This window comes from Panicum hallii, chromosome 5 (genome assembly GCF_002211085.1).
Source record: "Panicum hallii strain FIL2 chromosome 5, PHallii_v3.1, whole genome shotgun sequence".
In the NCBI taxonomy this organism is placed as follows: domain Eukaryota; kingdom Viridiplantae; phylum Streptophyta; class Magnoliopsida; order Poales; family Poaceae; genus Panicum; species Panicum hallii.
The window spans coordinates 43105810-43133081 of record NC_038046.1 but is presented as its reverse complement, the minus strand read 5'-3'; the positions used below and the strand labels follow the sequence as shown (position 1 = coordinate 43133081).

Here is a 27272-nt window from a genome sequence, read left to right as displayed (position 1 = left end):
TTTGCACTCCATCCTAGAATTGTTAGAATGTAAGGAGTAAGCGGGGAGGAGGTCGTGTAGGCGAAAAACAAATTATACTATATTATTTATTAGATTAAGCGGGTTATTGGTAAGAAAAATAAGCTATGTATTTATATGGAATTATTTCTTATCTACCCTGATAAATTGAAATAAACAGGACTTGTATATGTGTGAATTAAGTCGTACTACTAGTAGATCTCAATTTTGCCACGGTAAAGATCTCTTCTCGAACAAAAGCAAAACCCAACAGAAAGCTGCCCAGTTAACTGAACGGCGGAGGCATCCTTCGTCGGATCCGCCATGGCTGCCGCTGCCCCCCTCCTCTCCCTCCTCCTCCTCCTCCTCCTCCTCCCGGCCTCAAATGCCATCTACTGCGACGAAGACGACTGCTACGACCTCCTCGGGTACCATCCCCTTCCTCCCCTCCATTCCTTTCCTTTGTTTTTTGGTTCCTTCTACCGCTCAAGAATCTGTGCACGCCTCAGGCTTAAGCAGGACGCGAACGCGTCGGAGATCAAGAAAGCCTACTACAAGCTCTCCCTCAAACAGTGAGTTCCTTCTGCTCTCTTTGTTTCTTGGCCCCTGATTCCGCATCTCCCCATTCGACCTGACGCCGACCGTTTCTTATAACGCTCTGTACTGTGCAGCCACCCGGACAAGAACCCCGATCCGGAGTCGCGGAAGCTCTTCGTCAAGATCGCCAATGCTTACGAGGTCTGTCCTGGGCATTGATGCCTATTTCGGTCTTGCTTGTATTTTGCATATCTTCCTGTCATGGCTGAGCGATTCGTGGTGCCCAAGATCTACTGTCTAATTCCACGCATCGGTGGCCATTCGTGCAAGATTTATCACCTGCACTGATGTGTTTATGAGTTGCATCATGAATCTTGCTCAACTCATTATAGTAACCCGGTTATTTGAATTGCTACTCCAAAATGGTCTACAATTGTTAATCTATGAAACCTGCAGTAGGAGCTAATTGAACTTCTGTCATTGATACTACTTATTTGAGTAAAATTGGCAACACTATGCGTAATTTCAGAGTTCCGTTTCCCAAATTCATTTACTGTTGTCTGATGACATGACCATATCATCTCCGGTTAATTGAGGTGGCTGAAATGTCCTTAAATCTGTATTTCTGCAATAAAATGAGACATCAAATGCTTGGGTCCTTGATATATGTCTTTAAATCTGCAATTTGTGATAGTTTGTCCTACTTACTCGTACTCTGTGAAACTTAATCTTAATTTATTTTAGACTTGAGAATGTTAATTTTCTTCTTTGAGGTTTGATTGAAGAACTCATTTTCTCTTAGTGACCAGTGCTGATATGAAATTGATTACAAGCGAGTTATGGTGGCCCATGGCAAGACACCAGAATTGAGATTATCCTGGTCATATTGTTTGGCTACTCAAAGCAGTTACCATCGCTGGAATCTGGATACATGTGTTTTGGTTGTTGGACCAAGTCTAGCCTGGGTAGAGTCCTAAGCCTGGTCAGCTTAAGACTGGGTTCAGAGATGCAACGTGGTCGTGTTTGGTTGCAAGACTAGGGTAAGCTTGGCCCGTACATGACTCTGTTTGGTTGACTGGCTTGTGTTGAATATGGTAACCTCTTATTAGCTATGGTGAGCTTACCTTATCTCCACCTCTCTCTCATCCCCACTCCTCTGGTTCTTTTCCTCTGGTCATGAGTTACGTCGCTGCTCAAATCAAATGCAACTAGCCCTCCACCGATCAATCCAGCGCACAAGGCCCTCCCTAGAATGCAGATCCAACAGCACAGTTTCGAATTGTGGTGGAGGGAAGCTTGATTACATCAATGACAAGCTTGATTGCAACGGCCACCTGCAACTGAATTGGCGCGAGGGAGCGGAAGGTTAAAAAAGAAGCTTAAACCATATGACCACTCCAGGAAACGAAAGAAAATCGAAGAGATAAAAACACAGATTAGTTTACAAAATAACAAAACAAATTCATAGTCTAGCAACTTTTCACGGTGAGACATTTCATCAAACAGGTAGCCTGCACATGAAAATTGGAAGCTGCCTCCTTCACAATAACATCTCCACCGCATCCAATCATGAATATGCCGGTGATAACAGCCTGGCACCTGTGTCCTCAAAGCTGTGGTGCTCGGAGTCGGAGAACAAGGCTGCGGCGGCACCATCCACCAGGTCAATTATTGTCGTGGCTGCTGCAAAATCGTCAAGTTACCCAACTTCATCGTCATGCGTTGCTGGAGCGGAGCTCCACTTGGTTCTGCAGCGGTGGCCATGGACGAGGTGCCTCGTTGTGATGAAGATGCTGAGTACTGCAGGGATCAGGGACGATGCTGAGCAGCAGGCGACAGACCGTGGGGGAGCGGTAGCGGCTCAGGTCCTGAGGTTAGTTCGCCGGTTTGGAGAGGTTCCACGAGCGCGCGGCGAGGAAGGAATCCGACGAGGGAGGCAACAGGGCTGCTGAGGGAGCGGAGCAAGCCATGGTGAGAAACTGAGGCCCGGGGGGGGGGGGGGCAGGGATTCGTGGGCATGCGTGTAGGCTGGCTAGTGGCCGTGGCCTGCATGGCTGTCCTGGCTAAACCCCTTGTATACCCAACCGAACATGTGAAGCCTGCATTGGGCTGACCTAGCTAGGGATTTAGCCAGGCAACCGAACACACCCATATTTGACAGAACATTTGCAAATAGCTTGGCATGTTTTCCAAGTTGTTAAGATGACGTAAAACTTACAAAACCAACTTTCATTACAGTTGCCTGTGAAACTTTGTATCACTTTCCTAAAATGGAATTTTAATAAAACATTGAACTATTGATCTTGCACGATGAAATTAATTAGTTCATCTGTGTAGCAAATTGCTGTTGACTACTATTTGCATCTTTCCATGCCCTTTGTTTGGTTTGTAAAATTTTGTATCTTTGGATTGCTATTTCCCTCCTAATTTGCCCCCTTCAAATGTTGTTTTGGTCCTGATTTCTTCTATTTTTCTATCCATCAGATTCTGAAAGACGAATCCACTAGGGAGCAGTATGACTATGCCATTGCACATCCGGAGGAGGTAAGCATCCATTCCCTCGCTGTCATTAAAACAACAGTTTAACTGTGCTATTATCAACTCTCGACCATTCCATCAAATGTTTTCTATTTTCAATAATCAGAATTTAGAAGCATTTTGACTTATAAAAATATAGCCACCTTTTAACATCCCTGATCACGCCCTTTGGCATTGCTTCAAGCTACATCTACCAGATGTCCAAATTGACTCTTTATACGAGTGAAGCACACTGCACACTTATTTAGACCTTTAGCTTTTTCAGAAATCAGTAAGCGCATATATTAAAGAGCTAGCCTTTGTTCCTTATAGTTTCATCCTCAGTATTTGCCAGACATTGTTTCATCATTACTTGTTAGATTGCTCGTTATGTGCTCATATGAACCTAGAAGTTCCATTGGAACCCTGTCAATCTTTTTAGCTGCTAAGCATACCTCACTTTGTTTGCTAAATGTTTCAAAGGAGCAATAGTCGATATTGCTCTTAACATGTTTGAAACACTCATCTCAACGAGACCTTACTTCCTCCCATCACAAATACTAGTAATAGCTATAAAATATATTATCCTAAAAGGAAAGAGTTATGAAATTATTTTTTATAATGAATCTAGTAATGTCAATCTTGTGCTGTCAACTCATATAAAATTTTAGATATAGATAGTCAAAGTTAGACAGAGGATGAACTTAGATGGACTTATATGTGTGATCAGAGGAAGTAACCTTTAGGACTGGAAAAAAAGGCTTGCATATGTTCGCCAGCGTAGCGCCATGTTGGATATAAAAGCCCAGCGAAGGGGTATGGACCTCCGATGAATCACAACATAACAAGTTTAGGGTGCCTTATTTCAATTTTGAGAGTTCGTGGACCTAACTGGCACAGCAGGACAAGTTTAAGGACCCCCGGTGTATTTAACTCTTTATTGTCACATGTCCTTTTCAAACATTGCTTGCTGGATTGTTTTCTATGTGCTGTATTGAAAACCTCATGACCTTGTTATATTAGTAGCTAGCATAGCAAGTGCTTTTAATAGCAGCTGGCCAGCTGTGGTGGTTTTGCGCTCCTGGATGCTAAGTTATGTGGTTTACTCACTAATACATCTATGAGAGCTATTGTCACTGTGGAAATACCGGTCTAGTATAGTCTGGCTAGGATAGCAAAAATAGCAGATGTTATGCCACATGTACTAGTTTAGCTTATTACACGTGCGACATATTTACATGCTATATCTAGATTTTTCGTTAGCTGAATTAGTTTTCTAACACAAAGATGTTTCATGGGCTTAAGTTTGATTTTGAGAATATATAGATATGTCCTTTTCTCAAAAATATTTATTTACATTGAACAGACCTATCCTTTTATTTTTTTTAAAAAATGGATACACATTACCAACCAGAGCATTTGAATTCAGATAACATGTGCTGCTCCCAAATATTTTATTCCAATTTAAGCAATTTCCAGAAGATTTCATATTTAACAATTATAAAGATAAAATCTAATTAAGATTTGTTCTGTGATTCTGTCCTTGACATCTGTGCACTGTTACTGACAGTCAATTGTGCATATTATTTATTGGTCATTTCAGGTTTTTTACAACACAGCTCAGTACTATAGGGCGTACTATGGACATAAAACGGTTCGATTTTTGTATCCATAAAAAGTTTGTGCAGCAATGTTCTCCATAAATTTGATAGTATTGCAACTAACTGCACCACCTGTCTGCGTAGGATCCTCGCGCTGTGTTGATTGGTCTTCTTCTAATTGTCTCAGCATTTCAGTACATAAATCAGCTGACAAGGTATAACCAGGTATGGGCATGGAATGAGAATGCAAATATAAGGTTGTCAATGTTTTAGCTGTGATTCCTATTGGTTGTTTATGAACAAAATATTCAACCGCATTAAGAATTCCAATGCTAATAGACAACAGCTGTTCTTCAAAAGAGTTGATAAAGTTTTTTTTTAGGAATGTACCCATTACTATTTTACAGGTTTTACAATTTTCCTTTTTTTATTTTCAGGTTTTCCACCTAATTTCTGTTAAACCTACCATCTCAATGTTCCCGGCATTTACAGTTTGTAAACATTGTTTTGATCTTGGAAAACGTAGTATTCTGACTTGACCTAATTTTGTGCAATTTGATACAGTTTGCTAATACTTTCATACTTTGATTTAGTTCGTGTAAGCTTCTACAGTAACTTTAATCAATATTGATTTTGAAGAAACCATATGTTTCCTTGGGAAGCTTTGCAATTACAGAACTGTCTTATACATTGGTTATCTGTATATGCTCAACTGTCATGACTGTCAACATAAAACGTATAATCATGTATCCTTTGCTCATTTACAATATAGAGACACAACCAAGTGTGTGATCATTACATCACAATAGAATAGTGGTGCAGACATTGAAAGTCTAGTGCCCTTATTGCAGGCCATAGAAAGTGTCAAGCAAACTCCTGCTTACAGAAATAGGTTAAAAGCATTGGAGTTTGAGCGAACAGGAGGAATTGCTAGCAAAAAGAAGGGTCACAAGCAGATGGATAAGTAAGAACCGATAAGCTTGATTTCCTTTCTGGCATATTTTGTTGAGTCAAGGCTGCATTTGTTCTATTCTATTTATCGGTTACTTTCAAGAGATGCAAAAGTTTAAAGGCATGTGTTTTGTGTATTTTCACGCTGATATTGGATTTCTCTTTTAAAAAAAGGTTTGATAGATTCCTTCGCTTTTCAATTTCTTTGTTATCTAAAAATAGTGTTTTTTTTTGGAAAGATACATGCTGATACCTCTGTACTGAAACTCCCTCTGTTTTTAATCTAGAGGCATAAGGGGCGAAGCCAGGCCACGAGAGCATCGGGGTCTTATGTAGAAAACGATGGGGTCTTAATGAAGAATTAACAGCTAGATACAGTAATTTGCACTGATTTTGTCAAAATTCGTCGGGGTCGGCAGACCCCGATAACAATGTTAAGCAGAATTTTCACTCTCATTGAGAGTGAAGATGACACTAGGAGTTGAGAATTTTTCTGGGTTTACTTCTCAAACTCTACCACAATGCCATACCCTCTAAGGGGTTGGAGATACATACTTATAGGCTGCTAGCCATCCAAGAATATGCTAGTTGCTAGTCTAAGATGCCAAACTAGATGCTGTCCTAGATGCTGTCCTAAAAGCAGTCAAGATGCTGCTGTCCTAGCTGCTCTAAAACTGCTGTCCTAGCTGCTCTAAAAGCAGTCCAAGATGTTGAGAAATGCTGAGAAAAACACCCTGCCCACAAAGACCAAGTACAGAGACTTATTCCCATCATTCTCCCCCTAAGTCTTGTGCTTCGTCTTGTGGGAAATCTGGACCATCCCGATCTTGGAGCAGAGCTCCAGGAACCTGATCCTCCCAAGAGGCTTAGTGAGTAGGTTTGCAAGCTGGTCCTTGGTGTTGATGTAGCCTGCCTTGATGCTCCCTTCCTCCAAATAGCCTCGGATGAAGTGGTACCTCACCCGGATGTGCTTGCTCCGTTCATGGAAAACGGGGTTCTTTGCCAGTGCCAGAGCGGACTTGCTGTCCACTCGGAGATCCACCGCTCTAGCGTCTCTGCCGAGGAGATCACCGAGCAGTCGAGCGAGCCAGATCGCCTGAGTCGAAGCGGTGGAGGCCGCGATGTACTCAGCCTCGCAGCTGGACAGAGCTACCACCTGCTGCTTGACCGACTGCCAGCTGACGAGGCACTTGCCAAGGAAGAAGAGGATCCCACTGGTGCTCTTGCTGGTGTCAATGTCGCCAGCGTGGTCGCTGTCACTGTACCCGACGAAGTGTGCCGCTCCGGGGCACCTCGGGTAGTAGAGGCCGTGGTCGAGAGTCCCCGCAAAATAGCGGATGATTCTCTTCACAGCCTGCTGGTGCTCTTCATCGGTTGCTGCATGAATCGACTAACGTAGCCGACGGAGAACGCCAAGTCCGGCCGTGTGTGGGCAAGGTAGCGAAGGCTCCCCACAAGACGCCGGTACTGGGTAGCGTCCACCTCCTCTGCCCTGCTATCACGGCTCAGCTTCAGCCTCTCCTCCATCGGAGTGAGAGCTGGGTTGCAGTCGGTGAGCCCAGCTAGCTCAACGACGCGCTTGGCGTAGGTGGTCTACCGAAGTGTGATCCCGGAGTCGTCCTGGTGCACCTCGATCCCCAGGAAGAAGGAGAGAGGCCCCAGGTCACTCATCTGGAAGGTGGCCTTCATCTCTTCCTTGAACGCCGCCACCTCCGCAACCTTGGTGCCGGTGATCACCAAGTCGTCGACGTAGACGCTCACCAGCAGGACATTTCCTCCATTGCCCCGCCGGTAGACGGCCGCCTCGTGCGGGCTTTGCTCGAAGCCTATCCTCCTGAGCGTGGAATCCAAATTGGCATTCCATGCCCTTGGTGCCTGCCGCAAGCCATAGAGGACCTTGCGCAGGCGCAGCACCTTGCCCTCCTTGCCGAGGATCGCGAATCCCGGCGGCTGGTGCACGTAGACCTCCTCCTTCAAGTCGCCGTTAAGGAACGCCGACTTGACGTCCATGTGGTGGACACGCCAGCCCTCCTGGGCAGCCAGCGCAAGGAGGAGTTGCATGGACTCCATCCGTGCAACGGGAGCGAAGGCATCGTCGAAGTCGATCCCCTCCCGCTGCAAGAAACCTTGTGCCACCAAGCGAGCCTTGTGCTTGATGATGGCGCCGACTTCATCCCTCTTCAGCTTGAACACCCACTTAAGGGTGATTGCGCGGTGACCACAAGGGAGATCAGCAAGCTCCCAGGTGCGGTTCTTCTCTACCGCATCCATCTCCGCCTTCATCGCGGCACGCCATGCTGCGTCTTTCTCGGCCTCTGCGAAAGACCGAGGCTCGCCGTCGTCGCACGCAAGATGCAACTGCCCCTCCAGGTCGTGAGGCACTAGTCCCGGCACTGGCTGGTCGCCAAGAAGATCCTCCATCGTACGGTACCGCAACAGCTCGCCGTCGTAGCACACGTCGATGCGCTTCTTATCGTGAGAGAGTGGGGTAGCGAACTCCACCGGGCTGGGCTCGACGTGAGCTAGTGCTGGAGTAGACATGCCCGGAGAAGTGGCTGTCGGTGCTGGAGTGCATGGCGTTGCCGACTGAGGTGGAGCCGACGAGGAACTCGTCTTAGCCGGAGTCGTGGCTGGAGAGCATGGTGTCACCGGCTGTGGTGGAGTCGGCAAAGACGATCTCGTCGCAGCTCGAGTCCTGGCTGAAGAGCGTGGTGCTGCTGGGGTAGAAGGCGCCCCGGACGGTGAAGGCTCGGGGACTGGGGTAGGCACGCTCGTCGAAGAGGGGCTGCCTACTCCCCTAGCTCCCTCGAAGTGGAAGTACTCGACAGTGAAGTCGTCGTACGTCGGAGTCGAGCCGTCGTCCACCGCCTTGTCCCACGCCCATCCCCGGCCTTCGTTGAACACAACGTCGCGCGCGGTGCGCACACGCTGTGTCTTCGGGTCGAGGATGCGGTAGGCCTTCGAGCCCTCCGCGTAGCCGATGAACACTCCCGGAGTGCTCCTGTCGTCGAGCTTGCTGACGTGGCCAAGCTCCTTGGCGAACGCGAGGCAGCCAAAGACCCGCAGGTGGGAAACCGCCGGCTTACGCCCATGCCAAGCCTCGTATGGCGTCCTGCCGTCGAGTGCCATGGTAGGCGAGCGGTTGAGGATGTAGACGGCCGTCACCACGGCCTCTCCCCAAAAGACAGCCGGCATCCCCCTCTGCTTGAGGAGGGCCTGGGCCATCCCTACAACCGTCTGGTTGCGCCGCTCGACGACGCCGTTCTGCTGCGGTACGGCGCGGAGTAGTGGCGCTGAATGCCTTCTTCAGCGCAATACGACGCGAATTCAGCGGCCGTGAATTCACCGCCGTTGTCGGTGCACAACACGCGCAGCTTGCGGCCACACTCCGCCTCCGTCGCAGCCTGCGTGCGCCTAATGGCGTTCGCAGCCTCTCCCTTGCTGCCGAGGACCATCACCCACATGTAGCGGGAGTGGTCGTCGACGAGCAGCAGGAAGTAACGTCGTCCTCCCGGTGTGGCCGGTGTCACCGGGCCACACAGGTCCCCGTGGACGAGCTCGAGCCGCTCCTTGGCTCAGAAGCTCGCCTGGTGGGGAAACGGGAGCCGTCTCTGCTTCATCAACCCGCATACGTCGCAGAACTGCTCCACATGGTCGAGGCACGGCAGACCTTGCACCATCTCCTTGGCACTGAGCTGTTTCAGGGCCTCGAAGTTGAGGTGCCCGAAGCGCTCGTGCCACTGCCACGCCTCGGCGTCTCGACGAGCAGTGAAGCAGAAGGGTTGTGCCACCTGCACATGGAGGACATAGAGACGATTTGCGCCCCTGGTTACCTTGGCAATAAGGCGACGCTGGCGATCCCAAATCCTCATGACTCCGTCCTCAACCATCATGCTCGAGCCGTTCTCATCTAGCTGTCCCACGCTAATGATGGAGTTCCTCAACGCGGGAATGTAGTAGACTCCGGTGAGCAGCCTGTGCTCACCAGACTTGGTGGTGAAGACCACGGAACCGACGCCCTTGATCTCCACGCCGGAGGCATCTCCAAACCTGACGAGGCCTCGGACGCTGGAGTCAAGCTCGGTGAAGAACTCCCGTCGGCCAGTCATGTGGTGGGTGGCACCGGTGTCAAGGCACCACCCGTCGGTCTTGTCGTCGCCGGAGCCGTCGCCGAGAAGGGTGTGTGCCTTCGGCTCGTCAAGGTGGAGGAGAGCTGCTACGGCCGATGCCGCTGGAGGTAGCTCGATGCTCTTGTGTGCCAGGAGCAGAGCTGGCTCCTCCTCCTCCGCCTATGCGACGTGGGCCTGGCCGCGTCGTGGCTGTCGACAGTCCCTGGCCTAGTGGCCAGACTTGCCACAGTTGCGGCAAACATCGTCCTGTGCCGGCTTGCGCTTGCTGACGGCGCCACCCTAGGCGCCTCCACGTGCGCCATCCTCAGCACGTCCTCAAGCCCCAGCCTGGGCGCCTCCCTGCGCCTTGCGCGGCTTGCCGCGCTTGCGGCCGTCTGTCGTGGAAGAAGGCTCCCCCTTCTTCCCGTCACCTCGGCAGACCTCCCACTGCTTCCTAGCGAAGTGGAGCTTGCCGCCAATGGTGACAGGGTCTGAGGAAAGCTGTGGCTCGTCGGCATCGACGACCTTGAGGCGACCAATCACCTCCTCGATCGACATCGTGGAGAGGTCCACTAGAGACTCGACCGAGCAAACCATCTGCTTGTACTTCGGGGGAGTGCAACGAAAGGGCTTCTCGATAGCTCTTTCCTCATTGTAGGAGGCGTCGCCGAACTGCACCAGCTTCTGCCTCAGGGTGTTGAGACGGAGGGCGAAGTCGTCGAGGTCCTCACCCGGCTTGAATACCAGGTTCTCCCACTTCTTGCGAAGTGTCTGCAGTGTGGACTTGCGGGCGAGGTCGCTGCCGATGCGTGCCGCAGCGATGGCGTCCTAGGCCTCCTTGGCAGTCTCCTTCTGTGTGAGCGAGAACTGCATCTCGGGCGGGACTGCAGCAATGAGAGCGTCCATCGCCCGTCGATCCTCGTTGAAATCGACGTCGCCGTAGTAGACCGCCTCCCACAAGTGCCGCACCTGGAGCCTGATCCTCATGATCGCGGCCCACTCGACATGGTCTTGGTGAGGGTAGGCCACCCACCATCCCTGACGACGGCCTGGACCCCGTGATGGCCTTGGCGCCGGTCTGGGGAGAGGGAGTCGCGCCGCCTGTGAGGGACGCGCTCTCCGTCGAGCCTGCCGTGTCGTCGGTCACGGGCCATCTCAGCCTCCAGCTGAGCAACCCTCTCCCGCAACCGCTGGGCCTCCAACGCGCGGCCATCAGGTGCACCTCCGCCCGGCGTGCCGCCGCCCGGTGCGCCGCCGCCGTGCGTGCCTCCGGCAGGAGCTCCACCGCCGTGCGCGCCTCCGCCCGGTGCGCCGCCGCCGTGCGCGCCTCCGGCAGGAGCGCCGCTATAGGCGTGCTTGGCTGCCCACCGCGCCGCATGCTCTCGAGATGCATCCATGGCCAGCAGCTCAAGGTCTGCGTCGGCGTTGTCGTCAGCACAGACGGAGCTGCTGGCGTTGCTGCGCAGAGCATCGGCCTTTGCTGCCGCCGCACGTGCTGCAGCCGCTGCTGCTTCCGCCTCCACCTCCGCTCTGGCTGCACCCAGCTCCGCTGCTGCCAGCCTCGACGCCCTTGCCGCTGCAGCAGCGGTCTCTGCTGCTGCCCGCTCGCGCTCCTCCGCTGCAGCGAGTTCGGCCTCCTGCTGGCGCCGGCCGTTCGAGGCGACCGAGTGCCGAGAGTGTCCTGCGGACATGGCGCGCTGCTGGGGGGGCTGCTACTGCGGGGAGTGGATCCTCCATCAGACAAGCTGCTGCTTGTCTGTACAGAGGAAGGGGGTTGAGCAGGAGCAGCCGGAACTGCTGCTGCTGCTGCCGCTTCTGCTGCGGGCAGGGGCTGCTGTGAGGCTATGGAAGGGGATGAGCAGGAGATGCTTAGGCTGCTTAGGCTACAGGATAGTACGGCTCTGATACCACTTGTTAGTAGCAGAATTTTCACTCTCATTGAGAGTGAAGATGACACTAGGAATTGGGAATTTTTCTGGGTTTACTTCTTAAACTCTACCACAATGCCATACCCTCTAAGGGGTTGGAGATACATACTTATAGGCTACTAGCCAGCCAAGGATATGCTAGTTGCTAGTCTAAGATGCCAAACTAGATGCTGTCCTAAAAGCAGTTAAGATGCTGCTGTCCTAGCTGCTCTAAAACTGTCGTCCTAGCTGCTCTAAAAGCAGTCCAAGATGCTGAGAAATGCTGAGAAAAACACTCTGCCCACAAAGACCAAGTACAGAGACTTATTCCCATCAAACAAGCGTCAGCTCCGCCCCTGCATAGTTTTCTTTGTCGCAAACACCAATAAGGTAGCTAATGTGAGTATGTGACCAAATTGGCCCCATTAATTCTTAAGAATGCATGCAGCTCTTTCTCTGCTTTGCCTCTTTTTCTGCATACAGTCACGCAGGTCACCAGGTATTAATGAGTTCATAGCATACACGCGTATCAGATACTGCCAGTCACTTTGGAAGAATCAAATTGCTTTGCATGCACATGGAGTTAGTTGGGGTATAGATGTCTGTCAGCACTTTGTAAACTGAACAGCCAACAGAAAAAAGTAAGGCCTTCTAAATCTGAACGGAGCGAGTGTATTTATGTGCGGTCTTTCACTTATGAAAGGTGAAAGGCGTTCCCTACTGCCTAAGTTTCTGTCATGTATCAGTTTTTGTTTAGTTTCTGGTACTGGGTATGAATAGCTTTCTTTCTTGAAGTTGTTTTTCTTTGTGATGTAGGAAGGTCGAAGAAGCCGTTAGTAATGAAGTTGAATTGCAAATCCATGGCGTCGAGAAACCATCTGTCTGGAGGCTCTATGGTGTCCAATTTATACTTTTGCCCTACTTCATTGGCAAGGCCAGTTCATGTCTTCTAAATTTGTGTGTTTTGAGCTGAGCAACTTGCAGAGGACCCCCTCTGCAGCTTCAACCCTTTGGACTTGCCTGCTCTTGTTTAGAAAGTTTGACATGAAGCATACTGACTGAATTGTATGTAACTTTTCTTGTGGCAGGTGCTTACTTGGGAGATTTGTTGGTTTTGGAGATACCAGGTAAAGAAATTACCATATGCATGGGAAGATGCTTGCTACTTGACTCAGACTTCACTCAAGATACCTGCCAGTACATGGAAAAATATTGGTAATTTACAATTTCATCAAATAAATGTGGGATTCACTTGTGGGTGAGGTTATGTAGCAAACGTTGTGCAAGGCGCAGTATCCTGGATACCGGCGGCTGAATTTCGCCGTGGCCAAGGAAGAGTATATGCTAATGGCAGTATGGCACAACCAGAGAGGGAGAGGGCTTTGTTATTGCTCAAGCTAAAATAATGATGCTTAACCTGTATTAATAGGTGGCTTGCTTAACAATACCATGGTATAACTTGAATTGCAAGTGCTAACAAATAAACATAATACACCCCGCTGCTGAGAAGGCCCTAACTTACTGAGGTTAGGCTGTTGGGGCTTTGGCTGTGCCCTGTGCTTGCCTCTTCCTCCAATGCATTTCGTGTCAGTACAGAGTCTTGTTACCAATTAGTTAAATGTGCCCTGTGGTCCTTGTTCCATGGGACATCACTGGGTACAAAAGAACGATATTTTCCATTTTACATGGGAATTTCAAGCGCTACCTACAGGCGTGTATCATGCATTACCCGCTGCTTAGAGGCGTGTATAATACACCCCGCTGCTGAGAAGGCCCTAACTTACTGAGGTTAGGCTGTTGAGGCTTTGGCTGTGCCCTGTGCTTGCCTCTTCCTCCAGTGCATTTTGTGGCAGTACAGTTTCTTGTTACCAATTAGTTAAATGCGCCCCGTGGTCCTTGTTCCATGGGACATCACTGGGTACAAAAGAACGATATTTTTCTGTTTTACATGGGAATTTCAAGCGCTGCTTAGAGGCGCTTATCATGCATTACCTGCTGCTGGATTTTGGTCACTGCTGGCGCGTTTTTTTGGTACTTAATGTTGGCATGTCCATTGTGCTGTTTTCCAAAAGGCTAGGGTAACTTCATGGATGTAATTTTTTAAAAAAAACTTCATTGGTGTAGTGCAAAATGTATTCCTAATATCTAAATAATTACCATATAATCATGCCAACTACTTAACTGGCTGAGCATGGGACTATGGTTGGAAGGCCTGAGGCACTCGTCTGTGTGACCAAGCTGCACACTTTTGATATCGTTATTGAGAAAAGTAACCTAACATTCGAATTTGCTTGCATTCATGGAATGATGATAGCCTGTGCTCATATGTTGTGTGTTTCAGATGAGTCTAGGAAGGAGGACCTTGTGACAAGACGCCTTTGGGAGAAGAGCAACATGGAGAGGTACATCGCAGAGACAAGGAAGGAATCAAAGCGTAGGAGGTAGCTGTATAACTTCTTTTTGGCCTGAAGTTACGAGGAGGTCTTGACAACACAGCATGTAGCACATGTTGGGGTGAAAAAGGTAACACAAAGATGATTCAGGCCTGAGTTCACCGACGGCGGATCATGTTGGGGGACAAACCAAACAGTACTGTTTAATTTGTCAAAGCGTCAGAGAGGGGGTTGTGATCTTCAGAAAGTACCAACGGTACAGAACAAAGAATCAGAGCAGAGCAGTTTTGTTACCCTGTGAAACAGACTGTAATCACATCTTTGAACGTGTAGGGTAAATCCATATAATTTCATAGTACAGCGGATATTTGTTCCTTAAACAATTTGTGGGCTAGTAGAAATTAATACGGAAGAGCATTTATACAAGTGTACTGGTCATACGGACCGAGCATCCGCCCCCAACCAACCCGCCTCCGCTCGTGCTCGTGGCCGCGGGCAGCTCGCACTCCACCGCCCCAACTCCCCGACGCCGTCGAGAAGGATCCCGCCGCCGACGGCCGCGCCCAGCACGGGCAAGGTGTGCCCATCCCCCTTTCTTGGGATATTGGCCGCCGTCCATCCGTTTTTGTGATGAAAACAATCAAATGCCTGCCGTAGATGATACTAGATCGATGGATGGATTCATCTGCATCTGCTGCTCGTATTAGACTTGCTATGTGCATATGCATCATGCGCCATGTCATCTTGCTTGTCGAATGCGATGGGTTGGTTTTCTGCTGCAGAAGAATTGAAGAAGAAACACATGGCTCGACAAACGTCGCTCTCTCTCCGATGATTCCGAGGCCCCGAGCCTGAACAAGTGGGGAGCCAATCTCACGTAAAGGGGAGGCGCTGCTCACTGAGTCGCTGATCGCTTCTGCAACAACCGCGACGAGCGACCGTGACCGGGGATCGATGGAGGTACGCGCCCGCGCGCCCGGCAAGATCATCCTCGCGGGCGAGCACGCCGTCGTACACGGCTCCGCCGCCGTCGCCGCCGCCATCGACCTCTACACCACCTCTTCCCTCCGCCTCCTCCCCGCAGGTGACCCCCGCCCGCTCTGGATCAGATTCTTGATTCTTCGTCACTGCTGCCGCAGCCACCGCCCTCACCTCGGCTTCTTCCTTCTACTACGCAGGAGAGGATGGCGGCGCAGGCGCGGTGGAGCTGGACCTCAGGGACTCGGGCCTCACCTTCTCTTGGCCGTGCTCGCGCGTCCGCACGGCGCTGGGGGAGGTGGGCGGCAAGGCGGGGGCGCCGACGCCGTGCTCCCCCGATGAGCTGGCCGCCGTTGCCAAGCTCTTGGAGGGCCAAGAGATCCCCGAGGCCAAGATCTGGCTCTCGGCCGGCCTCTCCGCCTTCCTTTTCCTCTACACCTCCATTTTGGGGTTGGTTTTTTCTGTACAGATGAATCTTGCAGCGCTGACATCTGCCCCCACATTATATTTGACAGATGTGGTTGGTTATGTTCTTGTGCAGCTGCAGGCCTGGGAAGGCGGTGGTGACCTCGGACCTGCCCATAGGTGCGGGGCTTGGCTCGTCCGCAGCGTTCTGCGTGTCCATGTCCGGTGCTCTATTGACCGCTGCTGGCGCAGTTGGCGTTGCAGGAGGCAGCGGTGATGAGGAGTGGGAGTTGTTTGGGAAGGATGATCTTGAGCTCGTCAACCAGTGGGCGTTCCAAGGGGAGAAGATCATCCATGGCAAGCCTTCTGGCATCGACAATTCTGTCAGCACTTTCGGTATGTTATCAAATTGACTTGAGTTTATAAACTTTGAAACTGCCAGTATTGAGGTGCCTTTGCATTCGGGATGGCGTCTAGCGGAATCCATATTTTGATTGCTTAATGGCACCACCGCTCTTAATCGCTTCCAGGATTGCTTCTAGTTTATTTATGGCATGTTTGTTGTATGTACTTTAGTTACATCTAGATGGATACATCTAGCGTAATAACTGTCCAATTATGGATGTACATCATGGATGTACTGATAGTTACCTGATGCTGCCAAAGGGATTATCAGTATTTGCAGTCAGTAATTTAACCAAAAAGTCTTGGCAATCTTAGGTGGCAGGCCACCTTTGCAAATGGTGCAAACTTGAGTAATTTCCTAGAATGCATAAGACCATCTGAATCTCAATTGCCCCCTATCAGTTCTCCTGACTCGTTTTGCTTCACTAAATCTTCTGTGTGAATGTTAGGAAGCATGATCAAATTCAAGAAGGGGGAATTGACAAACCTCAAGTCCAGGAACCCAGTCAAAATGCTCATTACCGATACAAGAGTTGGTAGGAACACAAAGGCCCTGCTTGCTGGTGTATCTGAAAGAGCATCTAGGCATCCAGATGCTATGGCCTCTGTCTTCAATGCAGTGAACTCTATCAGTGAAGAGCTTTCAAGCATTGTTGAATTAGCAGCCGAGGATGAAAAAGCCATCACCTCAAGGGAGGACAAGCTAGCAGAGCTTATGGAGATGAATCAAGGTTTGCTTCAGTGCATGGGGGTCAGCCATTCTTCTATAGAAACAGTGTTGCGAACCACTCTGAAATATAGCCTGGTCTCAAAGCTAACTGGAGCTGGTGGTGGAGGATGTGTGTTGACTCTAATACCGACGCGTATCCTTTTTATATCCCCTGATTGCATCTTTTCCTTCATTGTTAGATGATATAAACACCATACTACTTATAATTTATGTTTATCTTTAACATTGCAACTCAAAGCTTCCAGAAATCTGGATCTTGATATTCATTAATAAAAAATCTGACAGGAGAGAAACTTCAGAACTACAATGGCCTGTATTGTGAAAAGCAAAATCCTCAGTACTTAATAATAAATAACCATGTAAAATGATTCTGGTTCGCATCCCATCTAATCTAGATGAATTTTAATGGACTAAATCTATCAACATGGAAGGACAAGGATTGTCGCAGCTTAAATTTATAAATATCCTTCTATTGTCATATCTGAGTTTCTGATTTGTACCTGCTTAGCTACGTGTCACCTATGGCATTATCTTTTACTGGTTTAGTCATGGTACCTCCTCGCACTTCCATTTTTCTGCATATGCAGTCAATAACGTTTGAAATTTCATGGATCTTTCATTTTTCATTTATTGCCCAATGATGTACAAATCTTCCTTGACATGATTATCAGTATCGGCCCACACAGTTTTGGAGAAAGTCGCCACAGAGCTTGAATCTCATGGTTTTCGCTGCTTTAAAGTTGAGGTTGGTGGACGAGGTCTCCAAGTATGCCGAGCATAATGCTCATCCTGTTCCAAGGAGATGTTGTACCATACTTTAGAAAATGGCTTACCCGCACAAAGTTTAGAAGATTCACTACTTGTTCCAAGATTAGGATATTCTTCTGCCTTCCCTAGGAGATTCTTGTATTCACTACTTGAATTCCAAGATGAGGATATTGTTTCGCTCTCTTAGCATATTCCTGTATCGAATAAGCACTCAGCTGCATGATTGCTGGTGTTATTGTTGTATCAAATAAATATTTTAATATTTAAAATGTTGTACCATCCGCATTGAGGTGTTGGTTGTGTCATGAGTTCTATGTGCCCCCATTTATCACATCACTTCATAAATTACTTCGAATTCTTCACTAAATTTGGCCTTGCAATTGATGTAGCATCATCCAGGTGCACTTACTTTTTGTGAAAGCTTTTATCCAGTCAAGATCCATCTTCGCACCGTGTGCACAGGCTATGCAAACTGAAGCCATTTTTTGTTGCGTTGGAATATCGCATCAATCTTGTTGTATGAAGAACACAGAGCAGGTATACAGTTTAGTGTAATGCTAATATTCTCAAAATGAAAAAACTACTCAGAGAGCCTTCTCGATTTAGGGGTATCTGGAGAGACCTTTTGTTACTTTTTTTTTCTCAAACACGCGTATCTATATATTAAGAAGAAGGGTGATGCACCCAGTAACCATTACATAGATTTTAGAGGGAAAATCTGAAAAAACCCCACACCACACTCACCACTCTATAACTTACAAGTATGACAACAACTGGAACAAAAAAAAAAAAACAGGCCTCTAAGCCTAACCAGCAGGTAGCAGGGCGAGGAGGTGGGCAATTCCTCGAGCCCCAGCAACATCCCACAAATGCAGCTCATCCCTAATGGTGGACACAGTACCATTCAGGTTAGGCTACAGTCCGTCAAACACACACCGGTTGCGATGATTCCAGAGCGACCATGCCACCAAGATTATAATTGAGTTGAGCCCCTTTTTAACCTGGCCATCAGCCTTGCTGCTCACCTTCTCCCACCAGTCATCCAAGGAGCAATCTTCAGGTTGTGGAGCTAATTCCTATAGGCCGAATGTTTGCAAAATATTGAACCACACCTGACATGAGAAGACACAAGACAGCAGCAAATGATTTATTGTCTCCTCCTCTTGGTCACAAAAAAGAACATTGTTAAGGATGAGGCAATCCCTTTCTAGCTAGCCGATCTGCCATCCAGCACCTATCATGTGCGACCAACCACATGAAGAATTTACTTTTACCAGGAGCCCAACTCTTCCAGATCCTATCCCAAGGTCTGAACTGAATGGCTCCAATGAACATTGCCTCATATGCTGATTTTGCTGAGTATCTTCCTGTTGCCGAAAATTGCCAAATGTGAATATCTTCCACCTCTGGTTGTAACACTACTTCTGAGATTAAATCCCATTGCCCGAGGTACTCAGTCAAGACAGCCATAGTTAGATCCCCTCTTATGCCAGATATCCATAGCCCGAGGTACTTCTGAGACCTTTTGTTACTTTCATGAACACACACAAGGAAGTAACAAAAGAGGAGAAGAAAATAACTCCACACATAAGTAACAAGAAAGAGAAGAAAGTAACTCTAGGCTACACCACCTTCTCCAGCAAGCACCTTTATTCTCTGACGACCCCGTCCTCCTCCCGCAGGCACATCGTCTTCTCCGGCGAGCTCCGTTCGGGTTAGGGTTAGGATTTGGAGGTTTCGGGTTGGGGGATGGGATTAATAGATGCTGGGTCTAAAGGGATGGCCGGGGAGGCCGCCGGACCGGCGGCGGCAGTGGGTTGTGGGCGGCGCCACCAGGCGGGTGGTAGGGTAGGCCGGTTGGACGGTGCCGGCAGCGGGGGCAACTGGTGGAGGCAGACGGGGTGGGGGAGGGGAGGGGGAGGGGGAGGAGAGGAGAGGGCGGTCCAAGCGATGCCGGCGATGTGGGAGCTGGCGGCGGGGCGGGGCGCGAGCACCCATGCAGATTTGGCCAAAGGGAAGAGAATGAAGGGGAGGGGAAGGGGAAGGGGAAGGGGGAGAGAGGGCAGTGCTCGCCGGCGGGGCGGCGCGGGGTGGGAGGATGGAAGGAGTCGATGGCGGACGGCGGGAGGAAAAAGATGGATCCGTTTTTTTTTCCGCGAGGATAATGGGGAGGCGGAGGCAGGTGGACGGACGCGAGTGGATAAGGCGCGCGGGAGGGGGTTAGGGTTAGGATTTGGAGGTTTTAGGTTGGGGGATGGGATTAATAGATGCTGGGTCTAAGGGATGGCCGGAGAGGCCGCCGGACCGGCGGCAGCGGTGGGTTGTGGGCGGCGCCGCCGGGCGGGTGGTAGGGGAGGCCGGTTGGGCGGTGCCAGCAGGGGGCAACTGGTGGAGGCAGACGGGGTGGGGGAGGGGAGGAAAGGGCGGTCCAGGCGATGCTGGCGATGTGGGAGCTGGCGGCGGGGCGTGAGCACCCATGCAGATTTGGCCAAAGGGAAGAGAATGAATGGGAGGGGGAGGGGGAGGGGAAGGAGGAGAGAGGGCGGTGCTCGCCGGCGGGGCGGCGTGGGGTGGGAGGATGGAAGGAGTCGATGGCGGACGGCGGGAGGAAGAAGATGGATTCGTTTTTTTTTTCCGCAAGGATAACGGGGAGGCGGAGGCAGGTGGACGGACGCGAGTGGATAAGGCGCGCGGGAGGGGGCTTTCACCTAACTAGAACGTCAGGCGCGCTTTGCACGCCGTATCATGACTACCATGACTCTAACAATATAAATGATAATTAAAAAGTAAATACTTAAAATTTTATTTAAAAATTATGTAAAAAATTATACTAGGAATCTCTAATTTAGCATGACTTCTATTTCATGGTCCATCGGTCAGGCAGTATTTTTCTACCCTCTAGCAGAGCTATTGACCGGACCAGGAAATTCCGCTGCTCCCGCAGCTGGTCATCATGGACGCTTTTTACGGCGTGGGACACGAGCTGCCAGGGCCGTCTCCAGAAATTTAAGCCCCAGTGCGAAATGCAAATTGGTGCCCTAAAATTTTTAAAAGATATTTTGTGTAATATAACTAAGATTGAGCTGGTGCTTGTAGTCTTTGTCTCTTCTTATGCATTTTAGAAAAGCTTTCTAATTTTGGTAGACATGATGAGGATTGACCGAATGAGGAAACAAACTTCTTCCTGTTTTATAAACCAAAGAAAAATACATGGACAGTTATCGGATTATAGAAAAAATAAAACATTTCAAGCCATTGTTGATTAATCTAATCACTAATTAACCAACATCTCATATGTTTTTATTTTTTTAATCTTTGAGAAGGAGCAACGACAAGTCACTATCTACACCATGATTCGAGTATTTTATTATTAACTTATCATCCGATTTTTACTAAAAATTGGTTCGACGACTGATCTTCAAAAGACATGAGTACCTAACAGTCGGATGGGCTGAGTGGCCGACGGACGTACAGGCCTATGCCTATACCTGGGTTTGGAGTCTTCATCTCAGATCTCCTCCAATGATACCACGTTGGCCAGCTCTAAGCTAGCTGATGTAGGAATTCTGTCATCGTGGAGGGGAGAGAAATCCGCAAAACCTCAGCGCTAGCAGCGAAACAAGAGGCAATCGAAATCGCGCGGCTCATACATCAGTGGCGTAGCTAGGATTTCAGTCTAGGGTGGTCCAATGCAACTTAATATGAATTTTTAATAACAATATATAAATAAGAACTTATTGAAACCAACATTCTAAAATAAACATTTTTGAAATATGAATTTTTAATAACAATATATAAATAAGAACTTATTGAAACCAACATTCTAAAATAAACATTTTTGAAATTTGCTTAATGCAGTCGACACAACCATAAAGTACAAGCGTGCATACGTGCAATGGCGTCGTGGCTCGCAGGTCTCCGGACTCCGGTAGTCCCTGCCGTGGTGTTGTGCTTGCCGCCAGCAAGGTCTAGCTGCCTAGTACCAAAGTATTTGCCGATGCTAGCTGCTGCAGCGCTGTTCTTGCTCAACGGCCTGACGTTCCGTGCAATAATTTCAGTCAATGCCGCACAGTTGTCTCGAGGGAAAAACTGAACGCACAACAATGCCTCAGTGAAAGGAGGCGACTGTGACATTCAGGTAAATAACTTGGTCACACCCTAGAGTTTTGGTATGCTTTTATGTGCAAAGTATGGCAAAGGTGTGCTTAATGTGTGCAATGTTAAGGAAAAAGTGTTATTTATGTAATTAAATTTAACTAGGGGTCTTTTTATGCAAAATGGGTGGATATGGAGGGAAAAGTTTAAAAGCATGAGGGTTGTTTTGCAAAAGATGGTAACTTGTGGTTAAATTGCAAAAATATGAGAAATTACCCTTGGGTATACGTGTAAAAGTAGTTTTATCTATAGGATTTACATAAAGTTTGAAAATATTACTAAGTTTATAGTATCTTCAAAATTGTTGCTCAACTGCAGATGAACCTTAAAGAGAAGTTGTAGAGTTTGAAAAACTATGCACTTTTGCTTTTTGGACCATCTCCATTTGAGCACTGGTTTAAAAGTTACAAGCTCTTTACAGTGAAGTCCCTATATTTCTTTGGTTTTGCAAATTGGTCCTCGGCTCCATTCTTCCCCTTCTTCCTCCCTGAGCCCCTGCTCCTCTGCTCTGCGCCGCTGCTCGTCTGGCGCCTCTGCCGCCGGCGCAGTGCGCCGCTCCTGGCCGCCGCCCTCCACCTCCCGCTCCTCCCTCGCCCACGTGTCACCCCACCGTCCCTTCACCGCCCTAACTCCTCTGCTGGCGCTCCGCCCGAGCGCCACGCCGCTCGCGTGTTGCCAGCGCCGCTCGCCGGCATTTCTGTGGCCGCCGTGATCCTCCGACCGCTCTCCCCCGTAGCAGCTCAAGGCCGAGACTTTGCTCACCCTTGCTTCCCTCCTCTCTTCCCAATTGCCTATAAAAGGCTGCCCCCTTCCGCCCGCGCGCCCCACTGCCGCCGCCCTTCCATTAGCGCCATCGAGCTCGGTCCACCGCGGGACTACCCCCTCCGCCCGCTCCCTCCCCAATTTGGTAGCGCATCCACCTTCCCTGGCCCCCACTGCACCTCCCCAGCCCGGCCCCTCCTTCCCCCGGATGCCGGAGCACCGCCGCCGCCGCTCACCCTCGGCCGCCGGCTCGGTCTCCCGTGGACAGCCCTCCTCCGGCCGTCTCAAGCCCGCCCAAGACCACCGGTGGGTAGCCTGAGATCCCCTCGTGCTCTCCCTCCCCTTGCCCCTCACCGCCGGCGACCCCCAGGGCCGGAATTTGGCCGGACCCGAGCCCCTCACTGCCGGCCATGGCCTTGGACCCTATTGCGTGAACCCTTTTCTTTCCAGGGGGTTATCTGTTAAAACTAAGGGCTGGTTTGTAATAGGAATAGTTGTTATTTCATGTGTGTGCATGTTCTGTCTTGCAAAATTCGTAGCAATTCATAGAAAAATCCAAAAATGGCAAAATTAGTTTTATTGGAAACTAGATTTCAAACCCTATAACTTTTGCTAATGAAGTTTAGTTTGAAACAAAATACTTTTATCTCTATTTTAAATCTAAGATTAAAGAGTAGTTTGAACTTAACCTCTACATTTCTTGCTTGTTGCTTTTGAATGTTTGGCATGTGTGTTCTTTAAGCTATATGTAACCCTGTATTAGGATTTCAAACTCAAATTTGTTTTAAACTTAACTTCTTTGATTTAGGCATTTCGAATTTGAAATATTATCTAAACATGTTGTATAACCCTTTCTAATTAAGATCTATTGTCATTCTCTAATATGTTAATGATTAGTGTAAAATGAAATTTTCAAAACCTTATGATCTTTTACTTAAAGTTTTAAAATTAAGTTTGGGTTTAAATTCAAATTCAAATTTAAATATTTCAGTTCTTGTTTGCAACAAATTCAGCAATACCTTTATGATTCCTTTATAACTAGCGTTTCAAACCTAAACCCTCTTTATTTTATGAGCTTTTGTGTGATAACTTGGTGAATTATAACATTTGAAATATAAGATTTTAAATTTAAACCTTACCTTACTTAATTTATTGCATCTCATATAGAATCAACGACGCTCGACGACGGGGACTACGAGTTGGTCTTAGGACAAGACCAAGGCTTTTCAGAAGACCCAGCGCAAGTCGTCGAGGGACTAACTGAAGCCCCGAACCCAAGTTCGGAAGCCTCTGACACTCCTACCCCCAACCTCACTCAAGAAGGCAAGCCCCGGACATATCCCATTACTTTATTTACACTACAATCTACGTCTATTTATATTATATCTTGCATTAAGTCTAGGAGTTGAAGTGAAACCCTAGTTGCATGAGATCTTAGGAATCCAATGTATTGCTCCCGAGTCCTTATCGCTTAGATGCTCTGCTAAATAGGACCGGTAAAAGTCGGGTGATTTTCTGTCACTCGCGCGATATAGGAGTTGCATGTTTACAATTCAGCAACCACTATAAGGATGATGGACAGGGTCATGTGCTGTATCATGACCTGAGGATTACCCTGTCTGTTTTGATAAAAGTTTTAAGGTTGAAATATGTGGTAGTGGTGGCTAAACTTTTGAAAGTACTAGCTACATGCCGCGAAATATGGTAAGCGGTAAGCCTAGTACCCGATTGGCCCGGCGAATGGAACGCGTCTCCACCACTCGACTTTTATTTTATGTATACACGCACCGACGTGTGGCAGACAGGAATACGGGTTTTGTAGTCGCGCTACAGACGTATGCCCTGCACGAGTGATGTGCGTACGGTCCTGCAGTCGCTTGTGGTGGCCCCGATCCATAACCCGGAATATGAGGGAAACGGTTGCTTCGGAACGCCCTGTTGGTATTCCAAGCGTGTGTGTTAGGTTTACCTTGCAAGGTTAAATTCGATTCGGATCGTCCGCCTCTCACGAGGATTGAGACTGATTATCCCTTTTGCCACATCGAGTAAAAAGTATAATTATTAATGGAATAATCTTGATGGATGATAATCTATATCTTGCTTGTTTAGTATAGGTGCTTGCCTAGAATGGCTAATCAAGCTAGAATCTGAAAGCTAAAACTTGAAAATAGTCTATACTCTCTGTTGCTTTTCAGCTGAAAATAAACTTAGAGCCCCATATAGTACCTTCATGAGTCTAGTTACAGGCTTAAGTATACCCAAAACCCGGGTAAGCCTTACTGAGTATTAGGATACTCAGCCTTACCAATATCTATTTCAGGTATGACTTTCGAGAATCCCACGGACAAACTTGTGTGGACAACGTCCGTTCCTTATGGCTGGTCCGTGGAGTGGGACCCGTCCCCGGCCGGCAGTGACCCTCCGGAGTGACACCAGGCACTGGGCTAAGTTTGGTGTCCGCCTTCGCGACGTGTGTAGTCGCGTAAACTTTTCCTTCCGCTGAGAGTTTGGACAAGCCATTATGCTTGTCAGTTTGGAAACGGTTTGTATAAATTTACTTATGTTTGAACCCGGTTTGTAATAATGTATGAATGTCTGTAAATTAAAAGTTGATGAGCTATTCTGAGATGTGAACTCGCCTTCGTGCGAGGTAAACCTGCTTCGATCCTGTTGAACCGTGGTTGTATCGGGCGGAGACCCGACAGACCAAGAAATTGTTCCGTTTGAAGTGCGTTGAGCCGATTGCAGTTGTACGGCGATAATTAGCGCACTTGAGCCGGAATAATTCAGGCGGTTCTGCCACAGCTGGTATCAGAGCTGTAGGTTTACCTTTACAAATGAGTTTTCTAAGCACGTTGGATTCGTCAAGGTTGATGTTTAGAACGTAAAGCCCTAGGGATTTATATGGGGAAGGTATCAGGTGGCAATTAGTATCTATATATGTATAGATAGTTCTGACTTGCAGCACTACTTTCTGTCAAAATTTAAATTCTTGTATAATTCAACCTTACTTTCCGTAACGACATCTACGATCGTGAGGTAAGAAGGTAAGGATCCTCAGCCAACTGAGGGAGCTTGGCGTTCCTGTCGGTGATGCGAACCGAACGCTGTTTCTCAAGCAGTGGCCTACTTAAGATGCTGCCAATATACCAAGTTAGGTTGATTATATTGGAAGTATATGGTTCGGCGCAGGGTATGGCGATCGCTGTTCATACCCCCGCATTTTGTGGTACCCCCGTGAATACGTTGTTTCGATAGCGTATGTTAACGTTGTCTGTACGGCGGAAATTGTACAGATGTTCTTTCTATAGTGAACAGTACTGTTTGGGGATGCTTTCATGTCGTGCTGCCATGAAAGGTTCATGAGATATATATATATATATATATATATATGTGTGTATTCTTCTGCAGGTACACTAACCACGCTTACGAAACTAGGACGCGTAGGGTTTATCGATTAGTTATATAGTGAGAGACGTATGGTTATGCCACCGGAATTAACCACGTAAGTCCGAGGATACTCGGCAGTTGTTTTGGTTGTGAGGACGAGTAGTACGTGCATGCATAATTCATCACGGAACAAACGAATGTAATGTTTGTTTAAAACCTGTTAAGGATTAATAGTGTGTTATTTATCTTTAGAAGGAGTTGATAGGGATTCTCATGATAGATTTAAGTTGGGTATCTTAAGGTACTTTAGACATCCATCTGATTTCCAGCCTTTGCTGTTATCAGAATTGATTATCTCATTCTATTTATCTGGTACTTTCTCAAGCAAGGTATAAGGTTTCACCATTTGCATTCTTGTTGCAGATGGCAGCCCCTTCTAAAGTTTTCTGGGATCCGGAAGGGCATCTTCATACTAATGCCCTCCATTGGGAATGTTTCCCTCGTCTGCTCTGGGAATCCTTACAGTCTTTTCTTTATACGGAGCCTCCTCAGTATGATGCTGTCGAATTTGTGGAGGATGGAATTCATAGAGCTCATGTCAGAATGATCATTCCACCGCATCCATTTCGCTCCCAATGGCCGCCCATCGAAGTTAACGTGATAGGTTATCGTATCGTGGATACTGTTGAAGCAGCGGCATTAGAGGCAATCTATCGTTTCTGCCTTCAGCATCCGAAAGAAGTTGCAGGGAAGCCCATCGGGTTATTCTCAACAATGAATCCCGATGAGCCAGAATGGAATCTTAGAATCGTTCCAGAGAGTCATAGATTGGATGGCCCACCGGAGGAAGCACTCCAAGGAATGATGCGGTTTATGAATGTGCAATACCATTATCATCTACTTCTGCGTCGTGAGTTGGTGTCACACCCGATTTATAAGAACATAAATCAAGCAATCATATATGCGCCAGGATCAAGTCACGCATATATACAACAGATTATCAAGATATCACAACACATGTCAGGAATAACATTAATATAAATCGTAAACGAATCATGAATGAATTATTTTATTACAACCGAATCAAGAATCGGTTCAAGAGTTGCGGAAGCGTAAAAGGAATACATGAAGAGCTGGGCGCCACAGGGACGTCGACTGGGAGACAAACACCTAGAAGTCGTCGAAGCCGCTGACGTAATCCTCCACGTTGCCGGACACTGAGCAGCAGTCGAAGATATCCAAAATAGAACAGAAGAGTAGAGAGGCAAGTGTGAGTACAAACTAGTACTCAACAAGTATAACACGAGTACGAGGCTCTAAGGTTAGCTGACTCAACTGCATTAGCTTTTAATCTTGGCAAATTTTATTAAAACTAATTACTACAAGTGGATGAGTTACCATAACCCAAATTGCATAAAATTAATCAATATTAATTAAGAACTACTGAGAACCATCCCAACCAAAACCACCCGGGGAATCTCCCTAATCAAAGGTTGATAACCCCACTAATCAGACGGAGGATCTGGGCCGCTCATTACTGTGAGCACAGCTGATATATCAGTTTTACACTCTCGAGAGGTTGCACAACTTTACCCACAAGTCGTGAGCTACACTAGTTGTTCATCACACTTCCTTAGGTGAGATGGCTAGCAAGCACACTACGAGAC

The 27272-nt window shown here is 48.0% G+C and overlaps 2 protein-coding genes and 1 long non-coding RNA gene across 5 annotated transcripts; 2 read left to right on the top strand and 1 right to left on the bottom strand.

The window, feature by feature from the left end:
- The first annotated feature begins 227 nt into the window (after positions 1 to 227).
- On the top strand, positions 228 to 14438 carry LOC112894166 (dnaJ protein ERDJ7). Of its 2 annotated transcripts, none has more exons than XM_025961790.1 (10): positions 228 to 425; positions 507 to 569; positions 669 to 735; positions 3019 to 3078; positions 4655 to 4705; positions 4797 to 4877; positions 5504 to 5616; positions 12436 to 12553; positions 12708 to 12746; positions 13961 to 14438. In XM_025961790.1, the coding sequence occupies exons 1-10, from the start codon at positions 322 to 324 to the stop codon at positions 13985 to 13987; spliced, it is 723 nt and encodes a 240-aa protein (XP_025817575.1). In that variant the 5' UTR covers positions 228 to 321; the 3' UTR covers positions 13988 to 14438. The 2 variants fall into 2 exon arrangements, with proteins under 2 accessions (XP_025817575.1, XP_025817574.1); XM_025961789.1 differs by having other exon boundaries at positions 230 to 425; positions 12708 to 12834.
- Positions 14439 to 14452: 14 nt separating this feature from the next.
- LOC112894165 (mevalonate kinase) lies at positions 14453 to 17603 on the top strand. 2 transcript variants are annotated; one of them, XM_025961788.1, is made up of 7 exons: positions 14453 to 14589; positions 14795 to 15096; positions 15191 to 15440; positions 15532 to 15575; positions 15660 to 15791; positions 16250 to 16663; positions 17202 to 17603. In XM_025961788.1, the coding sequence occupies exons 2-7, from the start codon at positions 14967 to 14969 to the stop codon at positions 17309 to 17311; spliced, it is 1080 nt and encodes a 359-aa protein (XP_025817573.1). In that variant the 5' UTR covers positions 14453 to 14589; positions 14795 to 14966; the 3' UTR covers positions 17312 to 17603. The 2 variants fall into 2 exon arrangements, with proteins under 2 accessions (XP_025817573.1, XP_025817572.1); XM_025961787.1 differs by having other exon boundaries at positions 15532 to 15791.
- Positions 17604 to 17907: 304 nt separating this feature from the next.
- On the bottom strand, positions 17908 to 19977 carry LOC112894167. Its single transcript, XR_003228962.1, has 2 exons — positions 18930 to 19977; positions 17908 to 18410 (listed from the first exon to the last, which is right to left on the bottom strand). It is a non-coding gene; the product is annotated as an uncharacterized LOC112894167 (long non-coding RNA).
- Positions 19978 to 27272: the final 7295 nt, after the last annotated feature.

Excerpts from the sequence above, each read along its gene's own strand:
- LOC112894166 (XM_025961789.1), top strand. The coding sequence starts at position 322 with ATGGCTGCCGCTGCCCCCCTCCTCTCCCTCCTCCTCCTCCTCCTCCTC. Across the intron at positions 426-506 it reads GACTGCTACGACCTCCTCGG|GCTTAAGCAGGACGCGAACG; the intron begins GTACCATCCCCT and ends TGCACGCCTCAG. Across the intron at positions 3,079-4,654 it reads CCATTGCACATCCGGAGGAG|GTTTTTTACAACACAGCTCA; the intron begins GTAAGCATCCAT and ends TGGTCATTTCAG.
- LOC112894165 (XM_025961787.1), top strand. The coding sequence starts at position 14,967 with ATGGAGGTACGCGCCCGCGCGCCCGGCAAGATCATCCTCGCGGGCGAG. Across the intron at positions 15,441-15,531 it reads CTCTACACCTCCATTTTGGG|CTGCAGGCCTGGGAAGGCGG; the intron begins GTTGGTTTTTTC and ends GTTCTTGTGCAG. Across the intron at positions 15,792-16,249 it reads CAATTCTGTCAGCACTTTCG|GAAGCATGATCAAATTCAAG; the intron begins GTATGTTATCAA and ends TGTGAATGTTAG.